Raw genomic sequence first — 27,001 nt, 5'->3', positions numbered from 1 at the left:
CCTAACGGCAAGAACGACGACCTCCTTGCACGAGTAGCTGGATGCAGAACACAAACGGATCAACGGACTCCTAGTCTAGCGGCTTGCGCCTCGCGCCTCGCTAGTGCTCATGCGCAGTGGCCTGCCGGCTAAGCTGTGGGAGGCGCCGGAAATGCTGGCTTTGTCAGCAGGCGGCTGGCCGCACAGTACCCTCTGTAGCTTAAGGCTCAGGTAGGTTTGATAGGTCACTGTACTCAGGAGTAGCTCCAGTCACTCAGGACAGGGGACAAAAGTTCAGTCTTCCTCCCACCCTGCTGCAGACACCTGTTCGTCTTTAGGACATTGTCAATCATCTGTCCAAAAGCAATAGATTACATTTTATACCACATCTCTCCCAATCTATGTGCATACTTAGTTAGTATATCCGTTCTAGCTTTAAAAGGCACAGAACATTTCCCTGAGAGTAACCAACACACCTAAGAGTGCCGTATTTAACTGTTTGATGTTGACATGCCTGCCTATTTTGGAGGCTCCCACTCGTTTCAGTTGCGATTTTGATCTTATGGTACAGAAAGTGCTGTAGTGTGAGCATCATTTTAAGTGTGAACTACATCTAAATTCCTAGACGTGGAACTGCTGAAGTGAAAGAAACACACTAACCGTTCCAGCAATACTGACCTACTGCCTCCCAAAGACTCTCATCAGCCCATCCTTCCATTCAGTCAGTTCTCCTGGTCACACACCTGGTGTCATAGCTGTGCACAGCATGGCTTTATGTTTTAGACAATACTGAAAAGAACAGGGAGCTAGATTTCCACACAACGTTATGCATAGAGAACTATGGGTAATGTTTGAGTTCATCTACAAGAGGAAGACTAAATGACGGACCATCTGAAGTTAGAAGAGTGGGGTGTGCTTGTTCCAAGTTGGAACACAAATATTTATGAGGGGGCTTTTAAAATAAGTTTTCCCTTTTAGTTTGAAATGTCTGAAAGTGGCTTACATACACTGCTAATATGTTTCACCATGTTAGATCTGGATAGACTACGGAAAAGTCAGTGACTGAATGAATGGCTGGATGAATGGGCAAAAGTCACTAACTATAACATTTTGGGGACAACCATATTCTAACCAGTTTTAAAAGCCAATTACAATTCTGAAAATTCTCCCAGTGTCAGGTGTGGTGACACATGCTTTTAATTCCAGGAAATAAGAGGCAGGTGGGTTTCTATAAGTTCAAGGCTGTCCTGGTCTACATGGTAAGTTCCATTCCAATCAGGGCTACATGGTAAGACCTTGTCACACAAAAAAAAGTACAATTAAAAGTAGATCTGTATGCCTTTAATCCCAACACTCGGGGAGACAGAATTAGTTGGACGTAAGTTCAAGGTCAGCCTGGTCTATAAGAGCCAGTTCCAGGACAGCTAGGGCTGTAACACAGAGAAACCCTGTCTTGAACCCTCCCCCTGAAAAAAAATGTAGATCAATGTTTTCAGTACTGCTATTTGGAAAAAATAAACAAATTAAGAGCATATAGTTTGTAGGCCTATACTTAGACTCACTCCAAAATGGCATTAAATTATGAAATACTCTTTTGGGAATGTATTGAAATTTGTTGATATGTTCCCAATGGACAAATAATTCAAATTCCTGCTAGCATGATGATATGCAAGCATGGCAGTAATATATTTAAAAAAAATCATCTTTGTCCTGATTAGTTTTTATCAACTCCACAGCTAGACATATCTAGGAAGAAGTAATCTTAACTGAGAAAATTCCTCCATAAGACTGCCCTGCAGGTAAATCTGTGGAACATTTCCTTGAACAATGCTTGAAGTGGGAAATCCTAGCCCACTGTGGCCATTGTCACCCCTAGGCAGACAGTACTGGGGTGTATAAGAAAACAGTCTGAGCAAACCATGGGGAGCACTACAGTAAGCAGCACCCTTCCTTGGATTCAGCTTCAGTTCCTGCTTCCAGGTTAGTACTGTGATTGGCAATGAAGAAAATCACAGTGAGGATGTGGGCTCTGGGGCAGATGATCATCTACAAAGGCTAAGCCCCTTCCATGGGAACCAGACTTGCCAAACCACTCCCACTGTGTGGACTAGAGGATGTCTCTAAAGACAATGACATCAGCCACTCAACCTGGGGAATGTGTGATGCTAACAAGGCCAGGTAAGTCACCACAAGCTCCTGACTTGGAAAAGACTTGCGTAGAAGTGGTCCCCATTGCATCTGGATCAGCCACACAGGAGTGAGACTGGAGCTCACTGGTAGGGTAAGGCAGTGCTGGTGGACAGGTGTCTGAAGTCTGGAGCCCTGAGCACCACAGAGAATGCTGTGCCCCCAACCAGGTCTCAGTCTTTTTTTTTCAAGGTCCCACTTACTCTGCTGTGGTAACTGTATCTCTTGTGACGAGTGCTGTGTTTGCCTGTCCTGCCACCCTGACTGTCGTGTAAAAATGGTGTTTAACTGAAGCCAAGTCAGTTTTCTGAAAGCTTGTTGGAAGTCAGACCCTCACCTTTTAAGGGTTCTGTAGAGATTTGAAGAATCACAAGTTAGTATCTATTGAAATCATCTCCCGTCATAAGGAATGTGTTTTTGTGCACTGTTATTCTCAGAAAGCTGGATTCTCAGATAATCTTGTCACATAAAGACGAGAAGCAAATTCAAGAGAACTTCAGTTGCAGGAGATCATGTTCTCAGCCTTTTTTTTTTTTTTTTTTTTTTTTGGTTTTTCGAGACAGGGTTTCTCTTTGGAGCCTGTCCTGGAACTAGCTCTGTAGACCAGGCTGGTCTCGAACTCACAGAGATCCGCCTGCCTCTGCCTCCCGAGTGCTGGGATTAAAGGCGTGCACCACCACCACCCGGCCTCTCAGCCCTTTTGAAGATCCTCCAGAGATTCTCAAGTAGGGCCAGGGAGACAATGACTCCATGAATGAAGGGCTAGTAGTGACTGAGATGGAACCTCCAGAAAGCACATGAACAACAGGTAGAATTCTCACATCTATATACAAGGTTCTTTTAAGGTGTGGGGATGTGGAGACAGGAGAATCTCTGAATTCTGACAGTACAGCGAGCTGGGCAAACACGATAGCACCAAAGAGACTGACCAAAATGCCAGATACTTTAGTCTGTCTTCCAATATCGGTTATGAAGGAAAAAAGGAAGAGAGGAAGGGAGGGAAGGAGGGAGGGAGGGTAGGAAAAGTGGAAGGGGGAGAGAGAGGAAGGAAAAATTGATAAATGTCTCAGAAAAAATAAAAATCTCAAATTATCTTAGTTAATTTGTAACATCTGACTTTGTAGCCTGAATAGACTTGACTTGAGATCCTGCTTCCTTAGCTTCCAAATGCTGGAATTCCTCATATGCATCACCAGGCCTGGCTTTTGGGAAGATCCTAAAGTACTGGCTGATCTTTGTCGTACCTTGCATGAGTCAAAACCTCTTCCTAATGAGGAAGATCTTCACACTGCAATGCTCTGTCTCAATTAGACACTGGTGAGAGAGTCAGCCTTCCCCAGCTGTGGGCCTGTGCAGTCAGCAATCCACATGCAAATACAATGGAGGTTCAGGAGTAAGGTGTCCAGTTACAGTTTAGAAAGGAGAAAGAAGCAGGAATGGGGTAAGTGGTCCCAGCTAAGACAAGAACCTTGTCATTATGGCCTCACAGGCCACTCTACTGCTTTTGCCTCACTTTTAAGAATCTGCTTCCACAGGGAATAGATGTACCTCAGGATCCAGCTATACTACTCTTGGGCACCTACTCAAAGGATTGTATATCCTACGACAGAGACACTTGCTCAATAGTGTTTGCTGCTGCTGTGTGTTCATAATATCCAGAAACCAGACACAGCTTAGAATGTTGATGAGTGAACAGGTGGATAAAGAAAATGAAGTAAATTTACCAACCTATAAATTTTAAAAATATCTTGACTTAAAAATTTAAGTCAAAAGATGCATTACTCTCTCAGCAGTTTTCAACTATGTAGTATGTGATCTTGAACTCTATAGTGTCCACGTTTTATTTAAAATCTCTTGAAATTACCAAAGAACTACAGAGTATCTACACAATAGTGTTGAACCCGGCTTGTTTGCAATGAACTGTGAAGGTTAAATGTGTTCCCCTTGGCTGAAAACACCTCTGTCCTTGAAAAGAAGGTTGGAGACAGCTGGTAAAGCTCCTTTGGCCTTGCCTTCTGTGGTGGACCAGGCATGGTATCTGGGCTCATTGGAAATTCTTGCCTTGTTTCTCAGACCCATCCAACCCAATAGCCCTCCTGCTCAGTGTTGATTTATACATAAACATTTTTGTACGTCAAAAGATTCTGCCTGAATCATTCGCAGTAGTGTGTTCTCCCAAAACTGTGGGTCTCCTTTTCCTCATGGGTCATTACCAGCAGCCCGTGAGGGTGTAGAGAGCAAAAGCTGCCAGTAGGGCTTGGAAAGCCACTAAGTAGTACTACAGAAAGAACTTCCAGGAGTCAGCTTCAGAGAGACAGCTCATTTTATTCTTCCAGGGGTAAGGTATATAAGGGTTCTTAGGGTTACAAGCAGGAAGGGCTGATTGGTCATAACACAGCACCTAATTATCATATGAGAGAGAAGAAGGAACAAGACTTATGTGCTGAATCATACAACATTTGCAGGGAGCTCTGTGCAGGGTCACCCTCCAAATAAGATCAGGCATCTAAGCTTAGGGATGCTCTCCAAATAAGGTTAGACAGAGAAGATGAAACCTTGCTGAGAAAGGGAGTACTCCATTTTGCACTGAGCTCAGAGAGCTATTGGGACATGCTGAACTGCCACCTTAATAGCAGGGTTTTCCAACAGAATACAGTTCTGAAAGGTATAGAAACAAAAGGGCTCTGTGGTCAAGACCTTTTAACAAACAAAGCCCATAGATTGTCTCCACTGGCTACTCTAAAGACCTTCTCTTAGGCCCCATTTCCTGATACACATAACCTTCTCTTTGGAAGATATCTTAACATTTTTGCTGGTTTTCTAAGAAAAGCCCTCAAGAAACCTGAACTATTTGATGTGAATGGCATGATCTCGAGAGCCAAAGGTTAAAGAATTCCCACACCCCAAACAGTTTTTGAGTGTCAATTCTTTTCATTCAGAATATCGAGTTTGCTCTGAATTCCTCAGTGGAGCTAATGTGGAGACAGTGATGCACCAGCCTGCTTTTTTTGTTTTATAATATTTACTTATTTTTATGCTGGATGTTATCCCACAGGGCCTTATGAACATTTTTACCATTTTTTCTCTTTTTAATACCTCTTTTTACATTGAGTAATCCGAACAGACCCAACTATAATTTTTCCTTTCTTCTTTATATTCATTTTGGCTGTTGAGTTCCTGGAAGGAAGGTTTCAGTTACAATCTTCACCTCAAGGATTTTTGTTTGGTCTGTATTTCTAGATGAATAAATCTTTATGATCCGCCCACTAGAGAAGAGAACTGACAGCCAATGGACTATGAAAGCTGTCTGAAAATTACCTCTGCTCCACTGAGTCAGTGTGCAAGACATAGAGAAGAGAGGCCAGAGGAGATAGGAGATGTGGGGATGAAAGAGCACCTTTGCTTCATAAGTCTTTCTTTGGACTGCCAGTTCCCAAATAATGACATGGAGACTTATAATTAATTATGAAACCTTGGCCTTAGCTTAGACTTGTTCCTGACTAGTTCTTATAACTTAATGCATTTATATTTTTCTACATTCTGCCGCATGGCTTGTTACCCCTCCTCCATACCGCACATCCTGCTTCCTTCACGTCTGGTTGGTGAATCCCAACTCTCAGATTCTTCCCGAGTTCTCTCTTCCCAGAAGTCCTGCCTAACCCCTCCAGCATAGCGACTGGCCATTCAGCTTTTTATTAAACCAATCACGATGAAACATATTAGCACAAATGCTTTTTCTCATTTCAGAACTGGACTTTTTAAAATAACAACTTATGGCTTGAAAGAAATATAGTCTCCTCACACAAAGGGCCCATTCATAGAAACAAGACTCAACTCTGTTCTGAATACACATCTATGTAGAGGAAATCCAGGCTGTATCTGTAACCAGGACATAGAAATCATGAGGCGTGGTCCCTTCTATCAACCTAGAAGCTCACTTTTCACTAACTTTTCCACCCTTGTCTCTAACTTTTCCAGAATTTTACAACCAGGGATCTAGGAAGCAGTGGAAACTGGAAGTAGGTCTGGATTTCAGCTCTCTCGCCCATGATTTCAGGTCTGCGGGGCTACTGATCCTTGCTGGGTCTTTCATTTGATATGCATGTTAATAATAATATGTACTCTATAGAGTGGTTAAGAAGATGAAGTGAGACTAGGACATAGTTCAGTAGCAGAATGTGTTCTTGCTATGCATGATCCTCAGCATCAGTGAAAAAGGAATTAGTCATAGAAAATACCTAATGCACTGTCTGCTTATTAAATGTTACTTTGTTCTCCATCAATCTCTGTGACTAAGTTTCAGTCAGCAGTCTGAATGCAAAGGAAAAAGCCGTGTAATATAGGTAAATTAAGCAGGTTTAGTTCTGAAATTTTGCCTAGAAGTAGGGTTCTTGCCTCATAGTTAGTCAATTCTCCCAGTTTGTGTTCCATGAAAATACAATTTAGGTGATCAAATCTCAGCACTTCACATCAGCCTCAGATCAATGAGATTCTGTTGCTTGACTCCACACCAGCCCAAACTTTTTCATTTCTTTTGGTTTCAGAGAAAAGCAAGAAATACAGAGAAAGGAGCAAGAGCCCTGTTCCATAAGATACATAAGATCTGGAGACAGGTAGATGCGAGACCCCTGTAAGGTCTGGAGACAGGTAGATGCGAGGCCCCTGTAAGGTCTGGAGACAGGGAGATGCGAGGCCCCTGTAAGGTGAGGATCAGGGGATCTGAGAGCTGATTTTGCATGGTAGAACAGTAATTATATATGTATATTCATATATATATCTATGGAGGCTTGGGTGTGTTTCACACTGCTCGCAAAACTAAAATTAAGGCCTCATGAAATGACAGTTTTTAAAACAATATACATATATTATTGATTTATTACCTTTATGTTTACTTATTCATTTATTTCATTTGTTCTGACTTGTGAATAGATAATACTTTTCAGCTGAACATGAGAAAGAACTTTCTGGCAGATTTGTCCAAAAACCATTGTTCTATATTGGAATACAACAATGTATAGGTACCAGGATGTTAAAATAGAAACTACAGCATTTAAAAATTGTGCTTTCCACAGTGCCTGGGTATCCAGTTACAATAACCCTTTTTGAACCTGGTCATGGTTCAATACATCTTTAATGACAGCACACAAGAAGCTGCTGCAGGGGGATCACTAGTTTGAAGCCCATGTGGGCTATATAACTAGACTATCCCATATTAGCAAATCAGTAAGGATTTGTATGGCAAAAGGGAACAAAATCCTCAGGGATTTGTAAATAAGTGACCTTTATTATTAGATAATAACCATCAAAACTGAAGTGAAACCACTGATTCTTTTTAACGAGGACTGTCTCACAAGCGACTCTAGAGAAGATGTGTAAAGAGAGATGGGAAGACGACTCAGACTGTGAAGAGAGCTCAGTGGGAGGGGAGGTTCCCAGACCCACTGCCATAGGTGCCACTGATGTCATGGTTTCACCGCATGGCTGAGAACCTCTGGCCTTTAGTGAGCATCTTAAGAAAGAAACTTAGAGCTGGGGTTATGGATCAGTTAGGAGAACACTTGACTTTTGATCACAAGACCTTGAGTTCACTCCCTGGCACAACCTAAGTTTGTTGTGGTGGTGTTTGCACACAACCTATTACTACAAAGGCAGAAGCAGGAAGATAAGGATTTCAGGGTCATCCTGGGGTACCTAGTCAGTGTGACCCAGTCTGGGTCACATGAGGCTCATTTGGGGTGTAATATAAAAACCAATACATGGATTCAGAACAGGGCAGTTCCATTCCTTAACCATACTTTCTTTTCTCCTATTTCAGGGCGACAGCCATGTCACCATTCTGAACAGCATGGTGACTGTCACAGATTTAAAATGAGTTGCACCCCACACACACCTAAATCAGTGGAATGTGTGTGTGTGTGTGCGTGTGTGTGTGTATGTGTGTGTGCATGTGTGCAGTGCATCGGTGGTACGTATCTGTGTGTATGTTACATCTATGCCGTGTATATCCACTTGTGTGTGTGGATGGCATGCTGAGCAGATGCAGACTCCAGAGGAAGATGCTGATATTCTAGTACCACTAAGGGAGCTTTTATCCATACAGGAAAATAAGGAGTTTACAACCCCTGCATGTTGATTTTTGTTAGACAGTATGCCATTTAATAAGTTAAGATGCTATTTTCTTCTGAAATAAAAGTTAACTTTTGTGCTGCATTCTAGAATGATATGTTTGATTAGGAATTCCATAAGCATATTAAATGAAAGGTCTAGGCTTGGCATGGGCTTTCAAAAGCCCACTCCCAGTGACACACTTCCTCCAATAAGGCCACACCTCCTAATCTTTTCAAATAATGCCACTCCCTGGTGCCTAAGCATTCAAATCAATGAGTCTACTGAGGCCATTCTTATCCAAACGACCACATTCCCTGTCCCTGCCTTGTCTATGGCAGGAGCTTATGACCCTGGCACTCAATACTATGACATGTAGTATCCTTACTGGTACAACTGATTTCTTCCACCATATTTCATGTAGCATACTCAAGGAGGGAAGGGATCTCTATTAAGATTTTCAGGATAACCTGGAAAAACTCCAAAGGAAGGAAGCAGTATGTATGGCAATTTGGAGACAGGAGAGAGAGGTTTTGGATGCTGAGCTTGAAGAGCCCACCGTCACCTGGACGCAGCTCTCCAACTCACAGTTGAACATTTTGTGGATCACATGTTAAGTGAGGTGAAGTGGGAACTGCCACAGAGCTGGTGGTGGGCATCATGGGACATGGAATGGTGCCCAGGGAGAGAATGCGTTATGTAAAAAAAAGCCACAAGCACAGGACTCTGGAAACTTGTGCCTGCCCGTGGGTCTTGCTAGGTGTGCTCAGTCTTGAGGCTGGCCCTTCATTCTGCATTTCCCAGTACTGGGGGACTGGCGGAGCAACTCCAGGAAGGAGAGCAGAAAGTGTGAAGGTCTAGAGTAGTGGTTCTTGACTTGTAGGTCACGACTCCTCTGGAGATTACACATCAGATTTAAACCACAATTCATAGCATTAGCAAATTTACAGTTATGAAGTAGCTGCCAAATAATTTCACGGTTGGGAAGGTCATTACAGCAAGAGGAACTAAAGGGCTGCAGCATTAGGAAGGTTGAGAACCACTGCTCTAGTTTAAGGTGAATGAGAATCCTAGGTTAGCAAGACAGTGGGGTACAAGGGATTTCTTCCTGAGTGTTAAGTTGGGAGCATCACCCTAGCCCCTGACATCCATCCCAGCCTGGGAGTTGCATTGGTCTGGACTCCAAATCCCAGCATGCCACTCCCACAGGGCATTTAAGTGGAATCCCTGAGAAGGAACACGTGGTCCTGGGTTTGCGTGTGCTCCCTGGTTTTCTGTCTCCCCTGCCATGCTCTCAGCCACCCGAGAGTGCCGTAGTTAATAAAACATGGGCATTTTAATTTGGTTTAATCTGACCTAATTGGATTTTTTGTACACCAGCTTAGCAGCTCGTTTTAGGATTTTTTTTTCCTAACACCGAGCATAGATAGAATTTCCCCTCAGCCTTCAGTTGTCCTGAGCTTGTACCCAACAAAGCATGATGGTATTCATTTTGTGGGCAGTATATGAGTATCCCAGGCAGACCCTGGGGGCAGTGGGCAGAGGGCCTGAGTAAGGAGACGGGGACAGAGGGGGCCTCTGCCACAGTTGGCACAGTTCTCTCTCCAGGAGCACCACTCTCTCTGTCCTCCCTCTGGGCAGTTTTATAAGCCTATTGTGAGCTGTGTTTGTGCAAGCGTGACCAAAAAGTAGCAAAGCCAAGCCCCCATACTCTTACTACTCTAATAACCCTTTTGCATACATTTTTCAAATGATAATTCACTCCATCCACACCCTCTCCCTAGCGGGCATATTAAATAACATACCTTACACTAACTTTGCTACCATGCCATATGGCCTTTATGGGAACTCTGAAGAAGACCAGCTTTGAGGCTAAGAAGATGGTTTCACCGTTAAAGAGCACTGTGCTCTTGAAGAGGAGTTTAATCTCCAGTACCCAGGTCAAGCAACTTCACAGTTGCCTGTAAGTAAATCCAGCTGCAGGGGATCCCATGCCCTCTTCTGTCCCCTGCATACCAAGGCACCTGCACACATGAGGCATACACATAGAGAGAGACATGCACACATACACAGAAATAAAAACAAAAATAAATCTTAATAATAAAATCATCCACGTGGTTTTATGTCGCTCTGGTGTTTCTGAAAGAAGCTGTTTTCCAGTTCTCATGGAGAAGGACTTTCCACTTCACCTGACTCCTGCAACCTCGACCTTTCTGAAGAGACCTGCTTCCTGTGTGCCTGAGGTGCCTTTCAACCAACTCAAGTTTCTCTGAAGCTGGCCCTCATCATTCTTGAAGGTCTATGTGGCAGTAGTGCCTTGAGGCATATAGCTGTCTGGGGGGAGGGAGGATCAGGGAAGAAAGCATTTCTGGCCAGGGAGTGTCCTGGGGATGTGGTAGTTTGGAGGCAGCTGTGATGGGGGCCCGTGATCTCTATGTATCCTGCTCCCCTTGCCTTGGGTCAGCATTTGAGGGAGGCTGTATTAGGGGAGAGTGTAGAAAAGAGTTTCCTTTTGGATATATGGATCAAAGTGGACAGTGTCCCTGGTATCCATGATCCCTACTTGTGATCCCCGCTTGTGTCGGAAATAGAAAACAACCTTCTTCAGTTGGCCTGGGTTGAACTCTCTGTTCTCTTGATTTGATCTTTGCTGAGATGGGTGGAGAATTTCCACAGTATCAGAAGGCTCTAAGATCATTGCATGATGAGAAAACTCAGGGGTGAAGGAGGAACAAATGACATATGGTTTCATTATGTTTTAGGGATAAACGGCAGCTACCTTGTTCTCCTCTGAGGTCACTGAGGCCTGGGCAATTAATTAACTTTTCCAGAAGATTTGAGCTTGCTGGGTGTATAGGCTCACGCCTGCAGTCCTGGCACTTGGGAAAATGAGGTAGGAACATAACCATGGCAAGCCTGGGCTACAGAGTAAGACCCAGCCCAGCTAGGAGGTGGTCATCTCCTGAGGTACTGTTGCTTCTCCATCAGAGAGTGCCAAGAACCTCTTAGATGTTGTCCTTATCTCAACATAGACAAGAAGAAGTTGGTGTGGGGGCACAAGCTGTAATCCAAACATTCAGGAGTTCAAGATCAGCCTTGCTTGCATAGAAAGTTCAAAACCAGCCTAGGCAACATGCTACCCTTTCTCAAAAAAAAAAGTAGATAGAAAGGGAAGAAGTAATAGGCGAGGAGGGACATTTTAAGCCCTTCACACACACCCCCTTTAACTTGATTAATTCCCCATCAATACACCGAGAAATTCGGATTTTTCTGTCTGTCTATACAGCCAGTAATGAAAACAAACCTTTCTCTTTCTAACGTTTGTCACAGGCATGGAAGGCTGACTGATACAGACTTAAATGCTGTATCCCAATGTCAAAAGTCCCCCAAAGATCAAAACCTCTCAAGTCTAAAATCCCATAAGATCAAAATCTGGACAATACAATTTTGGAAATAACAATTTTAATTTTTTAAAAGACAGTTATTTTCATTTTAAAGGAGCATTATTGAAGATGTGTGTGTGTGTATACAACAAACATGCTATTTCCAAATTAAAATAGGCATAAGTAATATACATGCCTATGCAAGAAGAAACACTCAGCTATGATATAGTCCTACAGGTATAGCAACTGTGAGCAAATGACATGGGTTCATAAGTAGGTTAAAAATAAAAACTTCAAACAAATGAAAGGGCTGGTGAGATAGCTCAGCTGGTAAGGGTGCTTGTGTGGGAGCCTGAAGACCTGAGCCAAACTCCCAGCTCACACAAGACTGGGAAAGGGCTGATTCCCAATAACTGTCCTCTTGCTTTTAGGCATAGACATCATGTACACATACACATACACACTAGAGAAATACAGAAAACAAAAATTTAAAACTGAATAGAGTAAATAGAAAACTGTAAATAGGCATGTCATTACTATATTGGTTATTTTTCTCAAGCCACTGTGACAAAATGCTTGGCAGAAACAAATGACGTGAGAAGAGGTTCACTTTGACTGGTAGTTTTGAGGCTCCTCCATGGTGGTAGGAAGGGCAAAGGTGATTGGCCTGGTGAGTGGTGGCAGCATCATGTGTCAAGCGTTTACTCCTCACATCTTGGTCAACCAGGAAGCCGAGAGCCTTGGCCAGAGAGCCATGTATACATTACCTTCAATGCCTGTCCCCAGAGAGCCACTTTTGCTAACTAAGCCATAGTTCCTAAGGTTCCACTAATATTCTTTTTTTTAAAAAATGCTGCAAGATCCCCGTGGCAGTAGGCAGCAGAAATGCTGTAGGTCCCAAATGGTGGTTGTGGGCCATGTGGTTGCAGATATCTGGCCCTGGGAGCAGCCAGTCCCAGGCAGAGATGTTTGCTGGTCTCTGAGCAATGGCTGGTCCCAGGCAGGGAGACACAAGGCAGGTGGGCTGAAGACAGAAACATGGATAGACACGACATGCAGGGTGAGGTTGAATGTTTATTCAGGGGGAGGAAGGGTGAAGGGGGGGACAGAGAGAGAGGGAGAGAAATGGGGAAGCGGAGAAGTGGGGAGAGAGGCAGAAGCGAAGCTGCCTCTCTGAGAGGAAGATGGAAAAGAGAGGGAGCTCAGGCCAGAAGCTGAAGATCAGCCTGCCTCAGTTGATGGGGGAGGGAGTGGGCGTGGCTTGTCTCTTAAAGGGACCAAAACCATAACATCCACAACTGTTCCAAACAGTGCCACATCCTGTGGACCTGGTTTTTAAGCCATGAGCCTGTGGAGAATGTTTCTGAGTCAGGTCCCGATGACTGTGTTTGCTAACTGTATGCACCCAGCTTTTTGAATGTAGTCAAATGGAGTAATTTGATGGGCAACCAACGTCTTCTTGAAAGAACGAATAAACAAACAAAATGAACGGTAAGTGTGAGAGCCAAAGCTACATTTTAAGTTTTAATTACTATGCCTAAGAGATCAATGAAACACAAATGCCTCTGATTTGCAAGCTCCTAGCCCAAGCACAGACAGTTTCTGAAAGGCTGGAGGCTACTGTTTATGGGAGATAACAAGTCACATGTTTTCACTCCCTAAACAAGTTTGTTTGACCCATCTGCACACAGGAAGGAAATATGTCAGGATGTATAATTGCTGCTGGTTGGATGTAGGTAGGCAGTATGAGGGATGCATACATTGTGCCCAGATGACGTCCCCCAGAGAGAGACCACCAGAGAGGCCCAGACTGTAATAAGCAAGGTTTAATCAGCTTAATACGAACATGTTTGGAACTCATCTTCATCCCCATAGTAGTGAGGCAGAGAGGAGCTGTATCTCCTCTTTGGGTAAGCTTTTAAAGGCATAACTACAAAGAGGCTTTTTGAGGCTGTTTTGGCATGGGTGTAAGGACTTTTGCTCCCTCCCATCCTGCTAAGTCAGCTTTCTCCTTGTTCTTAGAGTAAGGCCACTGTTTCTGGGTGAGGCCATCTTCATCAGCCTGTACCAGGTGGCTGGCTGGCTGAGCTAAGTGACCTTGTGCTCGGAATCTCCCAGGTGGGAGAGGGGAAGGCCATCATCTTCCTGGGAAAACATTTTGCTAGGAAATTTCTTTTCGCCCCTTTGAGAATAAGGGGTGAGGGTCCCACAACATCAGTATGTATGCTTGTCACTGACGGGACCTCATGGGAAATGCGGTGAATTGTAGATTTTGCTTTCTTAACATGACTCAGGGCTATTTCTAGGAACCCAGTATGGACCTGGCCAGAACCCATCCACCTGGCCAGTATTTAATTAAAGCTTGCTTCAAATTTGGCTTTAAACTGTGGTAGTGATCTGTCTCTTGATCTGTGGAATTGATGTTAGCTGCTATTGGGGAGAGGTATGCTACTAGTGTTATGACCCCCAAAGGTCTCAGCATGGAATCTGATGCTTATTGGAGCGACTGTAAACTCTGAGAGACCGACTTGCCGTCTGGGTTTACTATATCTAGCTTGTCAGGACCTATTCAATGTCAATGTGAAAAGAACGCTCACCCCAAAGGAAATAACAGCTTTGGAGCCAAATAAGAGGCCATGGCCCATAAACACATTTCTGCCTTCTCAAATAACATGGTCAATGTTGAAAGTTTTTAGAAGTTTTTATAGTAACAGAAAAATGAAAGCCATAAGCCAATGCATTTTAAAAATACATTGGTAGAAACGTTAAGAGGACAGAGTGCAGTGGAGAAATCTCAGCCATAGGTTTCGGATGCTTTATGAGCATCCTTAAGCCCTTTGATTGGCAGAACTCTTGCCTGCAGCATCCAGAAACTCTCTCCAACTCACTGAAGTGCTAACCGGCCTCTGCAGACACAGCTTCTTTCCAGGGACTCTCATTCACACACAGAGCAGAGCTTCCTTACTCAATCAGCTGGAACACGTGCTTGCTTCTGGAAATCTCTCTGGTGTGCTCAAATATGGCTCTCTCTCGGGCTTTTAAGCCTGTTCATCCGATGGGTTGAAACAACGGAAAGTTCTCTAATTCCTCCCAACTCCCATATGATCTTTCCCAGCAAGCAGGAGTTTCGATTCTCTAAGTCCTGTGCCTTGAGACGATCATTTGATTCTCCTTATTTCTGCGCACATCATTTGTGCTTAGTTTCATAGTCTATCCCTCCAGTTCTGGGCGGGATGTGCGGGTCCTATCCCGGACCCCAGCCATCAGAAGCTGCGACAAAATCTGGGACATTATTCTCGTCCCAATAAGCAGACTGTTTCTACGCTCAACCAACTGTGGTTAAGAGTGCGGACCGGCGCAGCACCAGCGGGGGGAGGGAGGGGAGAGAATCTCACAACCATGCCTGCGCAGCCCGAGGCGGGCGCTTGCGCAGGCGCGGGAGACCGAGCCCGGAAACGCGCGCGAACCGTACGTGTGCTTATGGCTCTCAGGCCTCAGAGGACTTTCAGGCGGCGTCAGGTCGAGTCCAGCGACAGCGATGGCCCAGAGGAGCGGCCTGCAGAGGAGCCGGGAGAGCCAGGCCTGCCATCTGCGGGTGGAAGAGCAGAGGGAGTAGAACCGCTGCGCAGGGCCCGTGGCGCCCGGGGCCGAGGTCGGGTGTGGGCGAGCTCCAAGCGCAGCCCCGGAACTGCTTCCCGAGGCGCAGGTGACCGAGGGTCGGGAAGGGGTCTGATCCGCAGGGCTCCAGCTCCAGAGGCCTCTGTCGTCTTTGGGCTGTCGGAACGCTTCTGTAGACTTTGGTGGCACGCCGTAGTTTGCGTACTCTGACGACCCACACCGACTAGTGAACCCAAATCCTCAAAGAGGAGTCGAACTACTGATGCTCTTAAAAGTAGCTGAGAGTCAGATGTGCCATTTGGAAATTTCTTAGCAGTTTTCTAAGAACACCTGACATTTCATTTAAAGACTAAGGGGCAGAGTTTGGAACATTGTCATTCTTAAAATCAGTTATCTGCAGTAACAATAAAATGTAGGGAAAGATAATGTAAAACGAGATATTTATTGTGACCGAGATTGGTGACACTATGGACTGTTCCATTCTGTCATCGAATACAAAGTCAGTTGAGGACTAGAAAGGCAGATCTGAGTTAGGTGTCCAGCAGCCACATGGAGACTCACAATGGTCTGTAACTCTAGGAACTTGGAAGCCCTCTTTGACCTTGTCGGACGGCAGAAACGCATCCATACTGCAGACAGAACACTCAACACTTCATCAGTCCTGAAGCCCTGACTTTTTCCTATTTTTAGCCCCACTAAAGAATATGAGTGATTTTTCATATATGTTCACTTGTAAATGAAAGTTGGGCATATTTAATGGTGTACAAGATGATTTGAGATACTTTGGGTTATTTACACAGATCTAATTTATTTTCATGGTGGGAACCCATAAAATCCTCCAGCCATTTTCCAATAGAGCATACAGCAAAACACATCACTATTTACTGATGTCCCTGTTGTACAATAAGCTTATTGTACTAAACTTATTCTTGTAAAGATTTGTAACCTTTGCCAACATATCTCCACATTAGCTCGTATTAACCACCATTCTACTCTGTCTCTATGACTTCCTCAGATTGTTTGGGTTCTACATGTTAGTGTGTACTTGCCTTGTTTGTCCTTGTGTGCTGAGCCTCTTTCACTCAAAGTCTTCAAGGGTCAGCCTCTTAGTGATTTTTTTTTTTTAAAGTCACTGTGAGGGCCCTCTGTTCATCTAATGTTTCAGTGATCTTTTTATTTATCACAAAGTATGTCGGTCCACCTTGAGTAAGAGTACTGAGGCCCCAGAGCACCATCTCTTCCCTTCTAGAACAGTGCTTCTCAATCTTCTTTTGCCTTTGGACTTTGTTTGTAACTCTTTAGGGGCCCCAAAGGGCTTTTGTTTCCCTGTGTTATTTTGATTTTTGTTACCACTCTTCTAAAGAAGTCATTTACTTGATTCAAGACTTAATAAAATTCACTACTTTTATTGCTTCATCAACAAATATAAGCAAAACTGCCTTTTTTTTCCTCTCTTGGTTAATGGTGGTTGTTAGCTGTCTGACCCAGATGCTGGGAACCAAACTCGGGTCTTCTGCAAGGACAGTATGTGTTCTTGACCTCTGGTCCACCTCTCAGTCTCCCTTTAAAGCGTTTATCTGCTCCGGTCTTTTTGAGCTCCATGTAGTTGAACTAAGAGGAAATCTTATCAATTAAATATGTTTATTTTGGCTATTGATTCAAATATTTTGACTTTCTTGCTTCTAAAGGTGTCCTCTTAGAATCCAAAACAGTCGGTCTCTCAGCGGATGAAGGGGACGGAGCACATCCCTCGTCGGAAAGTGAGGAGGATTCAGCAAATGAAGGGGACGGAGCACATCCCTTGTCGGAAAGTGAGGAGGGTTCAGCGGATGAAGGGGACGGAGCACATCCCTCGTCGGAGAGTGAGGGTGATCAGAGTCCATCCTCTAACCGCTCTAGTTCTCTGGAAGAGAAAGAAGTTTCACCCACAGGTTGGTAATTTTTATAATTTTACATAACTTACTTAACTAACTTCCTTCCTTTTTCAAGACAGGGTCTCACTTTGTACCCCAGGCTCGTCTGGGATTCATTCAATAGCTTAAGCCGGCCTCAAACTCACTATCTGCCTCCTGAGACTATGATGTATCGCCATGCCCAGCTCTAATATCAGTACTTCATACACCAGTAATTCTTATTGTTGATGAAACAGTAAAATGTATAGAGCAAATGAGTCATTATTTATAGCATGATATGCCAGAGATCAGACAGGAAGTCTCCTCCACAGTATGTGCTTAACTACTGCTCTTTGAAGTCTCATAACTAGAGGCCGGTAAGAGTTTGTCTTTGAGAATGTTGTCAGTGCCAGTAGCATGTCTCAAACCTGACGGAGAACATTATAGTATATGTAGGAAACTTATAATGACAATATAGTATGTGTGGGGAACTCATAATGACTTTTTTTTTTAAAAGATTGGTCATTAAAAACTCAGATATTAAGTCTTTTTAATATCTTGGTATTATCTCAATAATGGCAAATTGAGAAGTTATCATGGACCTTTCCTTAGGCCCAGGAAGTCAGAAATGTTGATCCAGATCCTTAAATGTAATCCAGGGTTTGTAGCTTGTTTTCTGCTGTATAGACTTTCCAGTCTAGTGGCACTTAAGACACCTGTGAGAAAAGTAGTGCAGTTCCCGGCACCCACGTTGGGCTGCTTACAGCCACTCGTAACTCTAGCTCCAAGCGTGTCTGATGTCTCCAGCCTCCTCGAGTACCAACCTTCATGTGTCAAATACACATGCACAAAAAAATAATAAATAGTTCTTGGTAAGCAAATGCAGTCTGGGGTAGATGCCAGATGTAGCACCGTCTAATAGAATTTTTGTTATGATGGAAAAATTCTGTACCTTCACCATCTAGTACAGTAGCCACTGGCCACAATTAGCTATGAGCTCTTAATACAGGGATACTGTAACTAAGCAGCTGAATTTTTGATCTAATTAAATTGATGTAGTAAGATCTGGCTAGTGGCTGCTGCAGTCGGCAGTGCTTCTGTGTGTAAACAGTGTGAGAGGATGGTTCTGAAGTGTTGAGGAGAGGCCAGTCTGCGACAATGTGTAGGGTAGTTTCTGATACCTATATACTATATATTATATACCTATATACTATACAACTGTACCTCGTTGTATAGTTCCCCAGGGGGAGAGGGTGGTTGGTTCCCTTCAGAGTGCAGGACAGCTCCACAGTAAAGAATTGTCCCTCCTCCACGTACCCCATTACAAACACGGCTGTGCTATCTAGAGAAGATGGTAAGGCTGGATCTGATGGCCCGAGTCCGTCATCCCAGCACAAAGCCTCACATGTACAAAGAATGCTTTTGTTACGTGTTCAGATGATAGGCCTAGAGAATTAGCTAGTGATAGACATTTGCCCTGAGATACTCTCTGTGGCAGATTCTTCTTACCAGAAAAGATCAGATTGTTAGATGATTTCCTGGTAGATGGTGCACATGCAAACATGAGCTATCGGAGCAAAACTCAGAGGTGTCTGTATCCATTCTGCCCTTATCTGACATCTGCTGTGTGGGAACCATGGAGGTTTGGAGGAATGGGACCGGAAACAGTTTCCCTTCCCTCAACTTTCACTTAGAACTTGGAGAGGCCTGCTCCCTGTGACACCAGCATCTCAGCAGTGAGCCCCGTGCCTGGAATGTAGTGTCTGAGCCCACCAGCTCATGCAGGTGACTCACTTCCAAGTCATGTCTGTCTCCAGTACACTTAAGTATTGTAACCTCCTCCACATTTCAGTCCCCTCAGAGGCTGTACAAACAGACCGTGCTCAACTCCAGGACCATAGGTTACTAAGGTCCCCAAATGTGTTCCCAGGGCTGAGCCAGGTGTTCTCTCCTGTGATCTGACACTTTAATCTGCTTTAGATGCTAAGAGCTGCTCTTCTCAGTTTCAAAGACATACTGACTTGTCTTCACATACACCACCATTAAATCATTACCCTGATTAGGAAAGGCCCAGAGCTCTGGCAGGTTGCTCATAAGCAACAATTTTCTTTTTCAGTATTTATTTAGTTAAAGAATTCAGTAACAGTTATTTGATTTACACTTTATTCTGTTCTGTTCTGTTTTTTTGTTTGTTCGTTCGTTTGTGGGGGGGTTTTTTTTTTTTTGGTCTTTTTTTTGTGTGTCATTTTTGAGACATGGTTTTGCAGTGTAGCACTGGCAGCTGTGGTGCCCAGGCTGGCCTTGAACTCTCTGCAGTCTTCTTTCCTTGGATACCCTGGGATTGTTAGCATGTGGCCCATTGCCATACATGTTTTACTATAATTATGTTATCTGTTAAATCCTGTAAGAGAATAAAGGCACACCTGTCCCTTTACCTCCTGATAATAATCTTTAAATAAATACTGGTCCAGCTGAGTGACACCTGTTTGTAATTCCAAAGGATCACAAGTTCCAGGCCAACTTGTCCTACATGAGACCCTGTCTCAAAGAGAAATAAATAACTGGGTTACTGAGATGACTTCTGGGGTTAAAGATGCTTGGCACCAAGCCTAAGGACCTGAGTTTGATACCTGGGACCCAGGTGATAGAAGGAGAGAACCAACTCCCACAAGTTTTCTTGACATCTACGTGTGTGCTTCTATTTCCAATAAAATCAATAATGTAACTAGACTTTTTGAAAGGAAAAAAAGTGTGTACAAATTGCCTATTAAAAAACAAATAATTTGATAGCCTTTTGGATTAAGACATGATTTTTATTTATGTGTGTGTACATATGTGCCAGTACATGCGGCAGGTGCCCACAGAGTCCAGAAGAGGGCGTCATATCCTTTATAGATCACAACCTGCTCAAGTGAGCATTGGGAACCAAGCTGGTTCTGTGGAAGAGCATCAAGCATTTTTAACTGCTGAACCATCTATTCTTGACCTCTCCTCTTCTTTTCTTCCTCCTCCTTACTTTATTTATTTATTTATTTGTTTATTTATTTATTCTCTCTCAGTCTCACTGTGTGTGCATGCACATACACATAAGCATATACAGATCAGAGGATGGCTTCCATGAATCTTTTCTCTTTTCCCCCCATGAAGGTCCCAGGGATCAAACGCAGGTCATCAGACTTGGCAAGCTTAAGGTGTCTTTCTGGCCCCATAATTGTCTTACTGTCAGGAATACTCACTCGTTTCTAGCAATTGCCATGTATTGTTTCATGATTGACTCTGCACATTTTATTTTCCTTAGGACTGCTGTCACCGAGTCTGTTGTATGATGACTGAGACTTCTGAAGTGTCTCGACTTTTCCTCTTGTGTTTTAAGCATTAGAGCATTTGCATTTGTGTTTTCTATTTGCCTGATACCTGTCTTGTATTCTCAGAAAGTTGAGGTCAGGGTTGAGGTATAGCTGAGTTGGTAGAGTAAATGCCCAACACGTATGAAACTCTGGATTTGGATCCTCAGCATCACAAAAACTAGTCATGGTGGTCTGTGCCTTGGGTCCTAGCATTTGGAAATGTGAAGAAGGCAGGAGGTTCGAAGTCATTCCTGCTTACGCAGTGGCTGCCTGGGCTTCGTGGGACTTACATCTCTATTGTTTTCAGGTGCTTGAAGTGGTAGGAATTTCTCCCATCTTATTTATGGTGGTATTTTCTTAAGAAAACATTTTTTATGAACTATAAAGGTAAATTTTATGACAAAGAAATCTCAGTTCCTAAATTATAAGAATTCGTGTTAGTGAATATATGCTATGCTATAGAAATAAAGCAAAAAATAAAGTTGTACTGAAGTTGTCATTTAGTGACTGGAGAGATGGTCCAGCAGTTAAGAGCACTGGCTGCCCTTCCAGAGGACCTGGATTCAATTCCTAGCACCCACATAAGTAGCTGACAGCTGACTGTAACTCCAGTTCTAGGACATCTGATTCTCTCTTCTGCCTGCATGGCCACCAGGTACACACATGTGCACAGACATACATTCAGGTAAAACATTCATTCATTCATTCACACACACACATACACACACACACACACACACACACATATTTATATAAAATAAATAAATCTCTAAAGCAAAATAAAAATGTCTTAAAAAACAAAAAAAAAACATTTAATTAGGTTCATTTATCTGGCAAAAAGAATTTGTTTTCTTTATGTTTAACTTCTCTCATTTCTTACATGTGGGTCTCACTGCAAAATTTTGATAAGAAAGTAAAAGGCACAAGGGAATGGTGCCAGTGTATTCTCTGTGGTGCTAGATTAAATTCACCTCTCTGATAAGCATTTTATATCTATTACATTAATTTTCTTCCTTTATTGACTAGATGTTGAACCATTTATTACAGTCACATGGAGCTATCTAAATGGTGGAAAATTTAGGAACTTGGTACCTTTTTCTTGCCTTGAATGCAATGAGCATGCATTCTGTAGCATTTGGTTTTCATTGTCCTCTTCATCTGTTTCAGTTAAGATCCCTGATGCAGCTTTTATTCGGGAAGCCCGCAGAAAACGTGAGTTGGCCAGGACCCCAGGTGACTATATTTCACTGGACGTAAACCATCCCTCCACCACTTCTGACCGGAAGAAGAGCAATGAGGACGACCCGGAGAGTGATCCTGATGACGATGAAAAGAGAATACTATTTACCCCAAAGCCTCAAACACTCAGACAAAGAATGGCTGAAGAAACATGTATGTATTTAATTGATTTACCAGCATATAAAGATCAAGACATTTTCATTACAATAGTGAGATTTGTTTGTTCATGACCATGTTTTTATCATTTCTCAAAAAAATTGCTCTTGGAAATAGGGATGCAGCTCAGTTGGCAGTCTTCTTTGTTGTTGTTCTGTTTTTTCTACGATTTATTTATTATGTACACAGTGTTCTGCCTGCATGTATGCCTACAGGCCAGAAGAGGGCATGAGCTCTCATTACAAATGGTTGTGAGCCACCATGTAGTTGCTGGGAATTGAACTCAGGACCTCTGGAAGAGCAGCCAGTACTCTTAACCTCTGAGCCACCTCTCCAACTCCCAGTCTTTCTAGTGTGCATGAAGGCTTGGGTTAGAGCCCCAGTTACACAGTTGTGATGGCGCATTCCTCTAATCCTTGCACCAAGAACTCTCTTGCCCAACCCCCCAAAACAGTAGCACCAAGCTGAATCCCCAGTCCATAGTACCATGGATTTTAAATGATATGATCCTGTCATATCATGTAATGTTCCCTCAGGGTGTGTGTTGTGATGTTTACTAATGCTGCGCTGTTCTCATTTCTCATTTGTAACATGTGCCTCATCACACTTTTCCACAGAATAAAACTGGTCACTTGTACCCGGAAATTTTCTTTGTGTTTGAGACAGCGTCTCGTGTATCCAGGCTAGTCTCAGACTTACCATGTAGCTAAAGATGACCTTGAATTTCTGCTTCTCTTATCCCTACTTCCTAAATACCAGGATTGTATGGGTATGTGCCACCACCACATGAGACTTACAAGGTCTCATGTGGGATTTAAATCAGGGCTTCATGCATGATAGGCAAGCACTCTTCCAACTATACCATGTCCTATGCTCTCAGAAACTATTTTTTAAATGTTAATTCTTAGGTATGAATTAAGTATCTTTTTCTTTTAAAAATGTATTAATTTATTTTAATTTTTATTGATTTTTGCTTATTTTATGTGTGTGAGCTCACATGTGAGTGCTTGTGTGGTCGTGTGGAGTTCAGAGTGCACATGTGGGTGTCAAGAGGATAAATTGCGGTAGTGTTTCTCTTCCATCATGTGTTATGGGTCCCAGGATGGAACTCAGGTCATTGAGTTGCCTGATGTCAGACACCTTTAACCATTGGGCCATCTTGCTAGCCCCATTTACTTATTCTGTGTTGTGTGTGAGAGTATGGGCACACACATGTCACAGTATAACTGTGGAGGTCAGAGGACAACTTGTGGGAAGTTGGTTCTTTCCTTCTTGGTTGGTTGGTTCTTCAGGGTTGTCAGGGTTGATAGCAAATGTACTTGCTATGCCATCTATTCTCCCCAGCCCTTCCATGTGGGAACGTGGGAGGCTGATGTTGAGCATGCTGGCCCTGGACCCAGTGGCTGCATTTGAGTTCCCATTGCGAGACAGCACTGTAGCTAGTTACTTAGCCCTGAGAATAGTGAGCGTTAACATGTGTCTTCTGGTGTATAGCAGTCAGAAATGAAGACGCAAGCAAAGAGAGTCCGGAGGATGAAAATCAGGACATTTGGGAACAACAGCAAATGAGGAAAGCAGTCAAGATCATACAGGTAACTGTTTCTATGTCTGTGCTATATGTTAGCATCCTGAGGGCTCTGTAACAAATTACCACAAACCTGGTGACTTTATTTTTACTTTTAAAAATTGGCCTGGGGGAGCACTCAAGCCACGTGCATGTGTGAAGTAGGACGGCTTTGTAGAGTTGGTTCTGTCTTTCCAGTGGCGTGAATTGTGGAGATCAAGCACAGGGCTCATGCACAGCTTTCCTGCTGAGCCATCATGCTTTCTCTCACAGCGTGTGTGCTGTGAGTTGTCAGGACTGCGTGAGAACTGCTTTTCACAATTGTGGGTGCTCTGGGTGACTCCAGGACCCTCTGCCCCGTCTCTGCCTCTGCGTGCCTTCTCTGTGTCTTTGCTCAGTGTGTCTTAGGAAGACAGTTGTGTTTGCATTTAGGATCACCCAGAAAATCAGTTTATTCTCATCTGGATTCTTCCTTAGCTATAACCACGAAGACTCTTCACCACATGGGATAAGTCTAAGCCCTGAGTGAGCTCTGGGGGTAGAACTTGGGGAGGACCATCATTTAACTCACTATAAGAGCTAAAAAGTATAGGGGAAACCATGATTATTTTGGAATTTCAAACTAGAGAACTTACTAACAGATTGTTTTTATAATTTTTTTTTTAAGTCCTCACTTTTGGTAAAGCCTGTACATCCAAAGAACTTCCAAATAGCACTTTGAGAAGAAATATGTTCAGTTCTTGCTGTACAGCTCAAGCTTACCAATTCCCTTGTGTTTGCTGCTTTTCCTTTTAAAGACTAATTGTTACCGTGGTAAAATACCAGAGGTTCCAGAGCATTCGTACAGAGTACTTCATAGCACAGTGATTGTCATGGTCATCCTAACCAAAATAATCAACTTCATTTATTAAGTAGTTAAGTCTAGAGAGTTTAATGAGATTTGTGCCCTAACAGCTATCAGAAAAAGAGAATACAGATAAATTGAAGAAATGTTGGATAAGATGTCTCAGCAGGTAAAATGTTTACCACACAAGTCTGGTGACTTAAGATGGCTCCCTGAAACTCGATGTGTAAGTAGAGAATCAACTTCACAAAGTTGTCCTCTGACTAGACATTCGATGGCCTGTGTGTGCCCGTATATACACAGACACAATAGTTTCATTAAGTACCCACGCTGCACAGTAATGAGTAGTGTGCCAGTAAGAGTGTGTTCCGTAGTCCCTGCTTCAGTCCCTGCTGACAGGCTCCTGCCTGGCGTTTCCCTGATGTCGAGCTGCTGTTTGGCACTGTAAGATGAAATCAGCCCTTTCCTGCCCAAGTTGCTTCTGGTCAGTGTTTTGTCCCAGAAACTGAGAAGCAGATAAGGACACCTTGTTTCTGCCTTCTTATAACTCATGTTGGTGTCTAACATTGGTGAGAGTTGGCAGATCCTGATTTTCTTGAGCATCCTTCCTTGTTCCTAGTCTGAAATAGTGGACTTGGATAATTTGCTTTACGTGGCAAGTGTGGTAGTGGTGAGCTGTGGTTACCAAAGAGACTGATAGGAAGGGCCATAAGAAACTCTTTTAGGAATGTAGTCTCTGCAGGCTCCAAATTCCAAACAGCCATGGCTTTACTTACTCCCGTTTCTTCAAGAACTCCATGACGTCCCAAGAATGCATTAGAATATCTGTAAAATTAGCTTTGAAATTTTAGGAACGTTCGTGGAAAGACAAACTTTAAAATGTGTTTTGTACATATAAATTTAATAGACAGGGTAGAACTGTAGCTCAGTGGCAGTGCACTTGCCTAGTATACATCAGGCCCTAAGTTCAGTCCTCAGTACTGCCAAGGCGGGGGTGGGGTGAGGTGGGAGGCTGGGGTTGCTTGGTTTGGGGTTTTGTTTCTTTGAGACAAGGTCTCCCTATGTAGCACTGGCTGCCCTGGGACTCGCTATGTGGACGAGGCTGGCACCACAGTGCCTGGCTGGAAAAAATAAGCACTGATATATTCTAAAATTGATAAAGAATTTTTTAAAAATTATTTTATTGTGACCATGATATTATAAAGACATGGGAACCTTATTTAGTTTCTTTTGTGTGGTAAATGAAATGTTTTTTAAAAAATTAACTCTTCATATCTCTTAGGGACAGAACATAGACCTTTCCTACAACAGTGGGTCTCAGACACTGAAGAAGTTTGATACTTCTGTTTCATTTCCACCAGTAAATTTGGAAATTATAAAGAAACAATTAAATAATAGGTGAGTAATGTTTATTTTGTAATTTATATTTGTCCTCAGTGATTAGTAGTAAAAAAGCGCTCTATTCTTTTAATTATTAAACATTAACATTGAACAGGTTTATAGGAAAAGGTCTCATTTTACCATATAAATAGCAGATTTTTTTGTTAGTCTTAATGACAAATATTCCCTACATGATTAAAACCAGTAATTTCAATTTTTTAAAAACTTAATATGATGACTAAAGGCATTTTTCTACACTGCTGGATTTCATTGGGGTTGTGTGTGTGTGGTCTTTAGAGGTGTGGTCTTGGTTTGTAGCCCAGCTGGCCTTGAACTCCTATCCTCTGACTTCCTCCTCAGAAGGAACCCCCACGTGCTTCCATGGTGTACCATCATGTTCATCTTCTATAGTAAATAGTTGATGCTTGTTCCTATAGTCAATTTATTTATTCGTCTGTTCTAAGTCTCATCCTTGTGTTGCTATAGTAGTGAACATGTCTCTTAGTTTTGTTGAGTTTTGTGAGGCAGAGTTTTATTCTGCAGCCCAGGGCAGCCTCAGATGTAACTGTGCAGCCTTGGCTGCCTTTGAATAATGACTCTCCTACCTTGGCCTCCCTAGTGCTGGGATTATAGGTGTGTGTGACTGCATATGGCTTTTTGTGTGTGTGTATGTGCTTTTTTTTCTTAAACTACATTAACAGAAAATTTACCATGACCAAGAGCTTATTTTTATGACTCTTGGTACATTGCCTTCCAGAAGCACAGTTCTTTTTTACACTGTGGGCATTGATAATTACCCTGAGCCGATAGTGCTAACCTTACGACTTACACTTTGCTAAAATAATGGCATGTCCTGCCAGAGGCGATTGGTTCTGAGTACTTTACTACAGAATATACTCAGAATCCAGTGTCTGCTGGTTCCTGTTTATAAGAGAGTAGATGTGATGGTCAGGGTTTGATTAGCCCATGTGACAGTATGGCATAAGGGCATTTGATTCTGCTGCCCTTTATAGAGAATATCCTCATTTTTTTTCAAAGTGTATAGTGCACATATACATAGCACATGTGTGGAGTCGAGCACAGCTTTGAGGGGCCAATTCTCTCCTTCCATCTTTACATGGGGTTTGGAGATTGAACTCAGGACATCAGGCTTCTGCATTACCCCTAAGTGACTAGCTCAAGATGGGTTTTTTTCTTGCCTGAGAATAGGTTCAGATTTTCATTTCCTAATATCTGTAAGTAAGCTTGAAAGTAACTCAGTTCCTTAATCACATTGCAGAATCTGTCAACTGTAGCTGTTCGTTTAA

The 27,001-nt window shown here is 43.0% G+C and overlaps 1 protein-coding gene across 8 annotated transcripts in view; it reads left to right on the top strand.

Annotated features, from left to right (window-relative positions):
• Nucleotides 1–15,103: 15,103 nt before the first annotated feature.
• Nucleotides 15,104–27,001, top strand: part of Gcfc2 (GC-rich sequence DNA-binding factor 2) — a 35,399-nt gene continuing 23,501 nt past the window's right edge. For 6 of the 8 annotated variants that reach the window (XR_007595826.1, XR_007595825.1, XR_007595827.1 and 3 more), the window contains exons 1-5: nucleotides 15,104–15,360; nucleotides 16,961–17,203; nucleotides 21,679–21,903; nucleotides 23,401–23,498; nucleotides 25,597–25,712. Coding sequence is in view for 5 of the 8 variants with exons in the window: in XM_050164955.1 (XP_050020912.1) it covers nucleotides 15,135–15,360; nucleotides 16,961–17,203; nucleotides 21,679–21,903; nucleotides 23,401–23,498; nucleotides 25,597–25,712 (908 nt within the window). In the remaining 3 variants the exon portion in view is untranslated. The remainder of the gene's footprint in view (nucleotides 15,361–16,960; nucleotides 17,204–21,678; nucleotides 21,904–23,400; nucleotides 23,499–25,596; nucleotides 25,713–27,001) is intronic. The other 2 variants (XM_050164957.1, XM_050164956.1) reach the window with 2 other exon arrangements.

The sequence above is a fragment of the Alexandromys fortis genome, unplaced genomic scaffold (assembly GCF_014885135.2).
Source record: "Alexandromys fortis isolate MF-2015 unplaced genomic scaffold, M_Fortis_MF-2015_v1.1 scaffold_138, whole genome shotgun sequence".
NCBI lineage: Eukaryota > Metazoa > Chordata > Mammalia > Rodentia > Cricetidae > Alexandromys > Alexandromys fortis.
Note: the sequence above shows the minus strand (reverse complement) of the source record. Positions and strands in the feature narration are given on the sequence as shown.